Source organism: Meles meles, chromosome 1 (genome assembly GCF_922984935.1).
Source record: "Meles meles chromosome 1, mMelMel3.1 paternal haplotype, whole genome shotgun sequence".
NCBI lineage: Eukaryota > Metazoa > Chordata > Mammalia > Carnivora > Mustelidae > Meles > Meles meles.
The window spans coordinates 60,566,469-60,579,512 of record NC_060066.1 but is presented as its reverse complement, the minus strand read 5'-3'; the positions used below and the strand labels follow the sequence as shown (position 1 = coordinate 60,579,512).

The following is a 13,044-nucleotide window of genomic DNA, read 5'->3' as shown; positions in this document are numbered from 1 at the left end:
TTGTCTTTAAGTTGGTTTTGGTAATTTGCACTTTCTTATAAATTTGCCTAATTCATCTAGGTCAGGGGTCAGCAAATTTTTCCTTCAAGGACCAGAAAGTAAACATTTTAAGCTTTCAGTCCATATAGTCTATCACAACTACTCTACTGTTAAAGTTCAAAAGCAGACGTAGACAATACATAACTAAATGGACATTGACTATATTCCAATAAAACTTTATTTACAAAAGCAGGCGGTGAGCCTGAGGGTTACAGTTTGTAACCAGTGATCTAAGTTATCAAATTTATAAGGTCATTCATAAAATTCCCATATAGTTTTTAATGTTAGTATGATTCCCTCTTTTATTCTTGATATTTGTAATATGTATCTTCACCTTCTCTCTTTTGTCAGGCCAGCTAGAAACTTATAAATTTTATTAATCCTTTCCCAGAAGCAGCTTTTGATTTTACTGATTTCATGGACTCTTTCTACTATTGGTCCATTTTCAATTTCATTGGTTCCTGCCCCTGTCTTTATTATTTCCTTTTCTGTATTTCGGATTTAATATGCTCTTCTTTTTCCACCTTCTTAAGGGGGAAGCCTAAAGCATTAATCTTGGGCCTTTTTCTTTTTTTACATAAGCATTTAAGGCTATATATTTCCTTCCAAGCTGCATCCACATTTCAGTGTTTCATTTGCATCTTCATTTAGTTCAGAATATTTTTCTAATATTCTTTGTGACATCTCCTTTGGTCCATGAGTTATTGAGAAGTTTGATGTTTAATTTCCAAATATTTGTAGAGTCTCCATATATTTTTGTCACTTTTATTTCTAACTTAATCCCTCTGTGATCAGAGAACATAGTTTGTATTATTTCAATTCTCTTAAATTTATTAAGAATTGTCTTATAGCAGAGCATATCATCTATCGTGGTGAATGTTCTATGTATGCTTATAAGAATGCATATTCTGCTGTTATTAGATAGGGAGGTCCAGAACACTGGTTGACAGTGTTATTGAACTCTACAGCTATCTTAGTCAGCTTTGCCTGCCATAACAAAATACCATGTTTAAAGTTGCTTAAAGAACAAAAATTTATTTTCTCACAGTTCCAGAGGCTGGAAGTCTAAGATCAAGGTGCTAACACAGTCAGTTTCTGATGAGAGCTCTCTTCCTAACTTGTAGACAACCAACGTTATGTCCTCACATAGCAAGGGCAGGGGATATGCGGAGTAGAGAGCTAGGTATCTGGTGTCTGTTCTTAAAACTAGAGGGTATCATGCTTAGTGAAATAAGTCAATCGGAGAAAGACAACTATCATATGATCTCCCTGATATGAGGACGTGGAGATGCAACATGGGGGGTTAGGGGGATAGGAGAAGAATAAATGAAACAAGATGGGATTGGGAGGGAGACAAACCATAAGTGACTCTTAATCTCACAAAACAAACTGGGGGTTTCTGGGGGGAGGTGGGGTTGGGAGAGGGGGAGGGGGGTTATGGACATTGGGGAGGGTATGTGCTATGGTGAGTGCTGTGAAGTGTGTAAACCTGGCGATTCACAGACCTGTACCCCTGGGGATAAAAATACATTATATGTTTATTAAAAAAATAAGAAATAAATTAAAAAATTTTTTAAAAACATAAAAAAAAAAAAAACCAGCACTAAGTTCATTATTCACCCTTCTGATATACTGAAACCTAAATACCTCCCATCGGCTCTGTATCCAAATACCATCACATTTCAGTTTAGGGCTTCAACATATGAATTTGGGACATACACAATTCAGTCCACGCCAATGCCTTAGTTTTCTTATTTTTCTGTCTAGTTATTCTAAGGCCTGCTAGTAGGTAGGTAGTAAGTTAGTAGGTAACCATTGTAACGGTTATGTCTTCTTGATGTTACCCTTTCATCATTGATAATTTTACTTTTGATAATACTTCTTGTTCTAAAATCTATTTTGATATAAATAGACCCATTCCAGCTTTATTTTCTGTTTGCATGAAATATCATTTTCCATCCTTTTAGTCAACCTGTGTCTTTATATGGAAAGTGGATTTCTTTACTTACCATATAGTTGTATTTCCTGCTCTTTTATCAAGTCTGACATTCTTTACCTTTTAACTAAAGCATTTAAACAATTTACATTTAATATAATTACTGATATGGCTGGGTTGAAATCTATCATCTTGTTTTCTATTTATCCCATGTATTTCTTACTCCTTTTTTCTCCCTCTTTTCTGCTCTTAGGTCATATTTTTTATTCATTTTACAGTTATTTTTTTTGCTCTCCATCAATATACATCTTTAACTTAGCACAACTTCCTTTTACATCATATTATATCAGTTGATGTATAACCTAAGAAACTTATCTAAGTTCTCTAGGTGTTTATAGAGGGAGGGTATATCTGGTCCCAGTTATAGGCAGAAGCGTAAGGCCCCAAAATGTTTTTAATAATTTTATTTTCGTCTAATATTCAGGGAAACAGATGTTAGGGGACTTTATTTTATATTTCACCTCAAAGAAAAAAGGTGTATTTCTATTTCATAAAATGAAATGTGTCATATCTGGTCTTATCAAATGAGTAAGAGTTGCAATGAGTTTCCCTATAAAGAGTTACAATGTCAGGGGCGCCTGGGAAGCTCAGCGGGTTAAAGCCTCTGCCTTCAGCTCAGGTCATGATCCCAGGCACCTGGAATCAAGCCCCGCATCAGGCCCTCTGCTCAGCAGGGAGCCTGCTTGCCTTCCTTTCTCTCTGCCTACTTATGATCTCTGTCTGTCAAATAAATGAATAAAATCTTAAAAAGAAAAAAAAAAAGAGTTACAATGTCCACTAGTTCTTATCCTTAATTTTAAATACTGTCTGCCTAAGAGAAAAGCTTCTGGCCCAGACTAAATCCTTCATTTACCCTGAAATCATTTACCTTACTCTCTTTAAAGGTGTGTACTTGGTTGACCTTTTCCTGTTAGGGGACAGCATATGAAACCAACATATTTATAGAACAAGAAAAGTTCAAGTATTAGTGATTTTATATGGCTTAACCTCTCATTTATCAGTTAGCCACTGGCCTTAGAATACTAACCAGTGTGAACACACCAAGTCTGTATGTTGTTTTATTAGTATACAAGCACCATCTGGTGGCAGAAAGCAAAATTATAGGCTTTCCTGTTTATACCACTACTGTTACAAATACATTGTTTTTCAACTGCTCTACTTTCCAACATGTTTTTTAATAGGGCATTATAAACTACTGAAGGACACTTAGATTGACAGTTTGAATTGTACATCTAAAACTAAACTAAAACTGTATGTTAACTATACTGTGATTAAAATTAAAAACTTAATTAAAAAAAGTTACCAGCACACCAACACATTAGCAGCTAGTTATTAGCTTATATAACAAACTTGAAATATAGTATTTCAAAAACTAAAATCTGATTATTTCTAGTTTCATTGATAACATAATGAAATAAAATCAGTTCAGATACTTCAAAAAATTTCCTTCACCCTATCAAATTTCCACTGGTAGCTACAGCTGTCCAGAAAGTTCTTTCCAAGTCTCACAGAGGGGAGACCATGAAAATTCAAGTAGCTACCTGGCTCTGCCCAGTGGAACAAGTAACCTCAGCAAAACAGTCCTCCTTTCTTGTTTAACTTACTATGACTCATACCAAACATCTTAAGAGAAGCAACATTACTAACCTGGCTATAAGTGACTGGACCAGGAATTGGATACATTAATAAACAAATATTGTCTCGACATAAAATATACCAACCACACCTGAGGATGGAGGTGCTTGGCAGGGGAGCATGCCACCAAATTTTTCCAAATCAAATAATGACAAACTGGCATAACCAAATCCTTTTGGGAAGGAAGTATAAATCCTAGATGTACAAAGAACAGATTGGTCACTCAAACTTAGGTTGAATCCTAAACAATGTCATTTTCTGCAAGATGCATTCTGATGTGTAAGCTTCAGGGACACTCTAGACCCTGAAGTCCCTCTTCACATGTGTACTTCCAACAAACCTTCAAAGCCAAAGATAATCTTCCCATACCCTCCACTAAGGTTTGAAGAGTAATAAAATGGACCCCTCCTAGGTATCTCATAGGCAATTTTAACTCAACATAGTCAAAACAGAATTCCTCATGTTTCCAAAGACCCACACCAACTCCTCATAGTGAACAATATTACTAGTGATCCAGATATGTGAAAGTTATCTTAATCCCCCACCCCCTGCCCACCAATCAACCCCCAAGTGCTATCAAGTCCATCTTCTAAATATCTGGACACTGTCCTCCCCTCCATCTTCACAGTTCCAGGCTCTCATTACATTAAGCCCAAATTACAACATCCTTGTAATTCATCTTTCTCCCTTGAATTTTAAGCCTATCCAAACTATTTTCCCACATACTGCCAAAGCAACATGCCTAAAACAGATGCTCAATTATTTTATCCCTCGCTCCCAATCACCTTCAGGACAAATCTAAACCTCTTCCCAAGGCCATTTGAGGACATCAGATCAGCACCCTGCCTGAGCTTCAGCTTTTCATTCCAGATGTACCAAATTCCTTGCACCTCCATGATGAACTGAACTTCTCAAGATTCCCTGAAGTTGTTCCCCAAAACTGATTTGCTTTTCCTTCTCTTCTTCACCTGGCTAATACCTCATTAACCTTGAAGGTCCAGTTCAAGCGTCAGTTCCTTCTGGGAGGTTTCTGAGTCCCCAGTCTGAGGGAGGCATTTGTCCTCAATGTTTCCATAGCACCATATGGTCACATATCTCTCTATTAATATTTCTCTGCATTGTTTTCATCTGTTGATGGACTCAGAGTCTACCTGATTAGACTGGCTTTCATCAAAGTACCTACTCCTAACACAACATGTGGCAAAAACGAGGCATTCAGTGAATATTTGCTAAGTCCTTTCATTTGGTGTTATTATCTCTATTTAGCAAATGAGGAAACTAAGGGAAGTCTACTACCTTGCCCAAAACAACACAGCTAAAAGCATCACGGTGAGGATTTGAACCAAATGTTCTGACTGTAATGGAAATTATTTTCCTTCAGAATCTTTGCCTTCAGGGAACCATTCATTTAAAAACAAAAACAAAAACAAAACACCTGTGCTCTGCAAGCAGCTTGGATGGGATTACTCCCTGTTTCTCCAGGCTGGGCACAAACCCAAGCATGGCCAATTAAAGTATTCCCTCACACCAAATCCAGTCTGAATGACAAAGAGATGGACAGTCTACTCAAAGTCTTTCTTGGGACTCTCCTGAGAACAATACAAAATGTATTCCTTCTCTGCTACTACAAGTCTAAGGACTATGTAGCATGAGGTACAGTGAAATGAAAGTAAACTTCTTTGAAAAAGAAGTCAAGCAGAGGAAAAATGAGACAAGAGCTAAAAGGAGAAATGGAAAATGAGGGAAAAGAAGAACTAAAGCCATATATTCGGCCAATGCCTGACGATCTCCCCAAGAGACCTCCCAGCTACATATGACAAAAAATCCCCATTTTCACACAGTCTAGTTTGCATTGTGGGCCTTTGGCCATCTGCATCAGCAGACTAGGGACATTCTGGCCACTAGCCAAGCAGTAATGCTTCTTGCATCTGTACGTACACAAAATTGATAAACTGTCTATGGAAGGCCTGATTTCAGCCATTCTGTTCTTAGGATCATGTATATCGTTTTTTTATAACGAAGACAGGAGAACAAAAGCATAAAAGGTTCTCTAACCTTTATAACTTACACTTTGTCATATAAATTTTTGTAGCTTTCTACTTTGTATCTGTTAGTGAACAGTGCTCCAAACGAAAATGGAAAAGATGTAACTGGATGTATTCATTTTCAAGTATCTTGGGTGTAACAAAGAGAGACAGGTACTTCTAAGTCCAGGTTGCACCCAGATTTTATTCATGGATAAATCTTTTTTTCCCCCCAGGCATCATAAACCCAGGCAATGAAGGGGCAGTGCTTTCTTCAAGTGCCTCCTTAATCCTTCGAATGAATTTAAGTCAAGAAGCCTCATCAGGAAAAAATAGAATTTAGGGGCACATGGGTGGCTCAGTCAGTTAAGCATGTAACTCCTGGTTTCGGCTGAGGTCATGATCTCATGTCCCTGTGTCGGGCTCCATGCTCAGAGCAGAGTCTGCTTCAGATTCTTTCTCCCTCTCCCTCTGCTTCTCCCTCCCTCATGCTCTCCTATTCTCTCTAAATAAATAAATAATCTTTAAAAATATATAGGATTTCATTTAAAAAAATTTTTTTTAAAAACCAGCATGGTGATACCTAATTATTACTTAATATTATTTTAAGTAGAAAATGAAAGGATCTTTTTATAAATTCCTCTAAATGATATCTGTTTCTTGGACTTTTAATAACCTTTCATTCCCTGCCTTATTAAGAAGCTACTGATTCATTTGGAATCTGACAAGGAGAAAAGCATCTCCTCTGATCTTTGATTCCAAATTCCCTGTGACGCATTCAGGTGTTGTCATCTGTAGATTAAGGTCACATATGAAATCCTAATTTTTTAAGTATTTTTTATAGATTTATTTATTTTTTATGTGACAGAGAGAGACAGAGAGAGCACAAGTGGGGGAAATGGCAGGCAGAGCAGAGGGAGAGGCAGGCTCCCCACTAAACAGAAAGCCAGACATAGGGCTCAATCCCAGAACCCCTCATGACCCAAGCTTAAGACAGCCACTTAACTGATTGAACCTCCCAGGCGACCCATATGAACCCAATTTTTACAGCCTAATGAGTAATGGTTAGGTTGCCCTTCTGTGAGCAGAGCCTTTCAGTTGAAACATGGCTTGGCAGCTTACCAGTACTTCCTTATTTTATTTTTACCTTTTTTGTGATTTGCAGAATATTCTCAAGACTCTCCAACAACCTGAAAGCAAAGTCCACTTTATCCATTAAGTGGGAATGGCCTAAAGCACAACCTCTTAGAGAAGTCATAAATAAATTCTTACACCCCTCATGACAACCACTGAATCAGATATTGAAACTAGAAATTGCCAACAAAGGAAAAATATCAACATTCTTAAAAGAAGACCTACAATAGAAAAAAAAAAAAAAAAGTCAAACCATATGACCCTGTCGCATTCTCATATACCAACTATTCTCCTCCTTGGTTCACTCTTTCCAGACATACTAGTCTCCTGGAGAAGATAGCAACATGCCTGGTACATTCCTACCTTGGGGGCTTTGCACTTGCTATTTGTTCTGCTTGGAATGTTCTCTCCTCTCGTGACATACACACTACTTACTCCCTCTCTTCCATTAGGTCTTTATCAAAAGTCACCTTCTCAGTGAATAACCACCTCTTAATGACTGCCTTTGAACAAGAGTTCCATAATAATGATCCACAGAGATTACTGTCAGACTTTTCATTGCTTTAGCACCAGATCTCTTTCATTTAAAAGTAATAAATCCACTAATCAAAACTCCAGGAAGATTTCAATAAAAAACCACAGATATCAAAATATAATAAATATTTAAATATCCTTATGAGTCTATTCATTATAGTACATTAAAAGTAAAATATCTTGATAGGCAAGGTGTTCCTAACTCAGGTGACCAAATAGATCTACTGTGCTTAAGTGGGCAAATAGTTTTATTTATATTAGGTAACCTCAGGCTTGAGAAAGGCAATAGGTATGTTATACAGAAAAAGAGAAAGTAAAGCAACTAGAAGACAAATGTTATGTCCTTCTTGCCACCTATGTGGCGTGGACAGCAGGTTGAGAGCTGACAAGCCCGCCACTAGTTGCTCCAGTCAGGAGACACTGTCACAGAGGATGAGAATGGAACATCCCAGGGAGTCAAAGCAAGTTCAGGATCCAGGTCAAGAGAGCAAGGGAGAGATGGTAAATATTCTGTGGCAGTTACCTGACAAGAAAAAATGGACTACATGTCTCCAATTGCAGGTTTTGGCAGGGCAGGAAAGAAGGGTGTCAGCTATCTGGTGGACATAGGACATCATCACAAAGAACAGAGGAGCTCAGAGGACAAAACAGGACACCCACACAAAGGTGAGGGTCCCACCGTTCCTACCAAGACAACACAGTAAATTCCCCCAGACACACCTGGGAGAAAGGGGGGGGGAGAAGCAGAAGTCTAAGAAGACTGTACTCATTTTTCTTAGAGAACCTAAGCAATAATGTTTAAAGGAACAATTTACAATCTGAACAGGACTATGTTTTAAATGGTAAACACACCACTGCCGAACAAGACACCGAAAGGCATTCTACGATGTACAGACCACACGTCTTCTCACATCCAAACTATAATGTTAGGAAACGTACAAAATGGTTTAAAAAGTATCAGTATCCCAACACTAGAAGAAATGATAATTATGCGACATGACAGGAGTGTTAGCTAATACCACAAAAGCAATCATAATGCAGCATAAATGTACCAAATCAGTAGGCTGGACACCTTAAACTTCCCCAATGTTATATGTCAGTTATATCTCAATAAAAATATTCTTTTTAAGCATTAGCAAATATCTGATCATAAGAATTTCTCAGGCATAAAAGCAGTTAGAGAAGTCACACACACACAAACGCACACAAATATTAGGCCATATAACATCTAAAACTGTTGCACATTAAAACAAACACAAAACTAAAAGCTAGTTTTTTCAAAGCAGGAAAACGAAACAAAACAAATGCAATGCTAATATTCCTAACACATAAACATTTGAAGACTTGCCAAGCAATGCAACAAAAAGTAGCAAATTAAAATAGACAAATCAAAAAGGGCAATCAAAATATCTGAAAACTGATCAACCCCACAAGTAATCAACAAAACCAAAATTTAAAAACATACCACTTTTTAACTATCAAACAAGACAATGTGTTTTTTTAACTCAGCGTTATCAGAACGGAACAGAATATACTCTAAGTAATTAGTACAAATTTTAATGTAATTGGACAACATATTATTTTTAATCCAGTCTTCCCCTAATTGTAATCTATTTTAAGGAAACAATCAGTGATGTGAACAAAAATTTGTATGCAAAGATTGTTGAACATTATTTATAATTGTCAAAAAAGGGGGACAACAACTAAGATGATCAAAACAGGTACATTCTGTTTATATACTTATCAAGTATTCTTTGTTTACACCCATTTGTATCCTTGTACAGTATACCCTGGCCAAATGAAGCATTGTATAGCCATTGAAAATGTTTTCAAAAATCACTTAAAAATATGAAAAACAGAGGCAGCCGGCTAGCTTAGATAGACGAGCGTGCAACTCGATTTCGGGGTCATAAGTTTGAGCTCCATGTTGGGTGTAGAGATTACTAAAAAAAAATAAACTTTTTAAAAATATGAAAAATTATTACTATATCAAATTAAAAGAGGGTACAATATTGTATATAAGAGATGAACAGATTTGGATGTATCATGCAAAAGAACACTATTTAGATTAGAAAAGGGCAAAATCCAGATACAAGCAACAAGGATGAATCTCAAAAAAAACAAAAAACAACAACAACAACAAAAAACACAAGAAAACCATCACATGAAGTGAAAAAAGCCAGACACAGAAGAGTACATACTGTATGAGTCTATTTATACGAAGTTCAATAACACACAAAACTAATCTATGGTAAAAGAACAATAGCTCCTCCTAGGAGGAGGCATAATGAGTACAAACAACTCTGAGAAAATTTTCAGGGTAACAGAAACATGCAGAACCTTAACTGGGGTGGTCATCATGTGAGGACACACACATATAAAAAGCAATCAAGTATAGATACATATATATATATAAATAATAGTCATCACAATGTACATTTAAGATCTGTGCATTTTGCCATTCACATAATACACCTCCATAAAGTACTGTAAAAATTGAATAGAAAGATAACTTCACTTTGGCCAACTATACGTGCAAAGAATTTTAAAAAGTGTGAAATACACCAAAATATTAAAGGTATTTAATTCTGGAATTACAAGTTTTTATATTTGCTTTTTAACATTTTGCATTTTCCACATTCTCCACAATGAGTTACATGACTTTTATAAATGATCAGCAAAAAAACTAACTTTTTGAAAAAATTCTGCCTTGCCCATAAAAGAAAATAGTGTTACACCTCTAACTATCACAAAATTATGCAATGTGTGGAAAGACTTAGTAAACCCTTCCAACAAACTTCCTATAAATTAAAAATACTCCTATCTGCAATGTATTTGGACAAATAAAGAAAACTACTAATTAAGCTAAGTATCTTCTTGGTAAATAAATGAGCAAGTCAACTGAGAAGTCAGCACTATATCGTGGCATTATTGTAAAACATGGTCCTGCCTGCAACAAATATAGGGCTCACATGCCTCAATAAAAACTAGTTCCTGAAAACCAGTTATTTTTTTAAATGTATGACTTTAAATATTCCTTGTGATCCTGGACTTATCTAAATTCCATGCAAAATGCCCAAGGTAAATGTTCCTTACACTGAAAATAGTCCTTGAGTTTCAGAAACTTTTACAATATGCGAAAAACAATAAAAAGAACAAAACCAAAGAAGACATACAAACCTCTGATTGTACATGCCCCGAAAGTTGTAATTAGCTCTATAATTTGGGAAAGGCTTTGGATCTAATGGCCTGTAGATGGCAGGCTCTCCCCTTTTCATAGCAAGCCCATTCAGTTCCACAGTTGGAGTTATACTACCTGTTTAAAAGAAATATTGAAAGCAAACAAGTGAAATATTTCCATAATAAATCACACAAGCCATACTTACATTACATGTAATTACCATGAAAGAAGGTGGGAGTTGATGGCTTGTCTGTATGATTTTCTCAGAGGTGTATAGACAAACTACATAAACAAGAAAATTGTTTCTAATGAAATCTCTCTGGGGTTTTTGCAACCTTTTTTGTATATTCACGACAAAAAATTCACCTTGAAAGTCAGACTGTTTCAAAACAAGGGGAACACAAGATTCACAGATTGCTTAATTTGGATACTATAAAGAAAGTATTGAACATCAGTATTACTCACCCTAGGAATAACCCCAGTTATTTAATCATTAAAAACATCATCATCTGTGAATAGTTTTATATTTTGCTAATCAAGCAACTGAAATTAGCAATGAATACAGGATAATCAGTAACTCTTGGACTTATCTCATGAAAATACATTTTGAATTTTTTCTATAACCAACAACAGAACAAAGTAAATCTACTAATGCTTTCTGGAAATAATCTTTAAAGATAGATACTGAAGTATTTACAGATGAAGTGAGACATCTGAGGTTTCTTTCAAAATAACTCAGAGGAGAGACATGAGAAACAAGACTCGCCACCACATGTGGGTAACTGTTGAAGGCAGTGATGGGTATGAAGATGTTCACTACCTTATTTACTCTACTTTTGTAAAAGTTTGAAATACTGTAACACACACAGTAAATTATTACATCACATTATTTTGAGTATCAAAAGAAGTTATTTAGTAAAACATTATGTTTACGTTCCATATAACAATGTTCATAACAAATATGAATCTTAAGTTTTTATAGAAAGTAAAATTTATTTTTTCAGTGTAAATCCTGTACTATTTTGTTGGAATTAGGCCTTTTGCAACAAACATTTAAGACTCCATTCATCACATACAAAAACATGTCCCCTCATTGTAGCAGAGAAACTGGGACTGGCAGAAAGCACCCGCCGGGGGTGGTGGAACCTGACACAAAGCATAACCAGCAGCCACATCCTAAGCTATCCATCAAGAGTCAGTAACTGCTCACTGTGTGTCCCAGTTCCAAAGAATTTATGTGAAACCACTAAAGAGTGTAATAAGAATGGGAACTAAACCAAGGTTAAGGGGAAAAACAAAGAGTGTAGAAGGACAAAGGAGGTGGAAAAGAAAAAAGATGTGCATAAGAAAAGAATGTTAAATACTGAATAGTAAGTCCAATTAGTCCAAACCTCTAATTTAATACCAACACTCAGGGCAGAGGAAGAGAAAGTCAAGAATAAAGGGATTCTCTTCTCTTTCTTTCTTTCCTATAGTATTTTACTGAGGGATAAGAAAATGCACAAACCTTAAGCAAACAAATCTACAAATCATTACACATTGTAAACACTCAGGGACCACCATTCAGATCAAGATATGAATGTTTTCATCACCCAGAAAGTTCCATCGTGGCTATTTCCAGTCAATACCCCCCTCCCCAAGTTACCTATTCTGACTTCTGTCATCAGAGTTTTTCCTGATCTTCAAACCTGAATATGTATTATTCTATCTTGCTTCTTTCACTCAATATAACAATTTTGTTAAATATTTCAGTATTGTAAACATTTTTATTTAAATCACTGAATAGGAGTCTACTGAATGGATACATCGGTTTATCTACTCTGCTGTTGATGGGACATGGAGTTGTTTCCAGTTGGGAGCAATTAAGTCTAAAGCCACAGTGTTTCAGCAGACATACACACTCAGTTCTCTCAGGCATGTCTCTAGCAGCAGAACTGCTACTAGATCAGAGAGTATGTTTATGGTTAGCTTTATTAGAAACTAACAGTCTGGGATGCCTGGGTGGCTCAGTTGGTTAGGCGGCTGCCTTCAGCTCAGGTCATGATCCTAGCATCCTGGGATCGAGTCCCATATTGGGCTCCTTGCTCGGCAGGGAGCCTGCTTCTCCCTCTGCCTCTGCCTACCTCTCTGCCTACTTGTGATCTTTCTCTCCCTGTCTCTCTCTCTCTGACAAATAAATAAATAAAATATTAAAAAAAAAGAAACTAACAGTCTTCTAGAGATCTAACACCAAAGAGCAGTCTTTATCTTTTTAAAAGTTTAAGTTTTTCTTATTTCATATAGATAGCAGTTTAACAATTAACATGTTAGTCAGCTGTAAGATTTATGTCATTCTGCATTCTACTTTGCAACAATCATACAGATACAAATAGCATAAAGTTCAAATGGGGAAAAAAAGAAAAAGTAAAAAAGTTTGAAAGACCTCATCCTTTAAGTAGGGCAATAAACAGGAAACTAATGTGTCTAAAAATCATCAGTGAGGTGATTTAATGCCCTGGTAG

The 13,044-nt window shown here is 36.2% G+C and overlaps 1 protein-coding gene across 11 annotated transcripts in view; it reads right to left on the bottom strand.

Annotated features, from left to right (window-relative positions):
- Window positions 1-13,044, bottom strand: part of STAU2 (staufen double-stranded RNA binding protein 2) — a 320,763-nt gene that overhangs the window by 237,414 nt on the left and 70,305 nt on the right. For all 11 annotated transcript variants that reach the window (XM_046010474.1, XM_046010473.1, XM_046010477.1 and 8 more), the window contains one exon: window positions 10,543-10,678. In XM_046010474.1, the coding sequence (XP_045866430.1) occupies window positions 10,543-10,678 (136 nt within the window). The remainder of the gene's footprint in view (window positions 1-10,542; window positions 10,679-13,044) is intronic.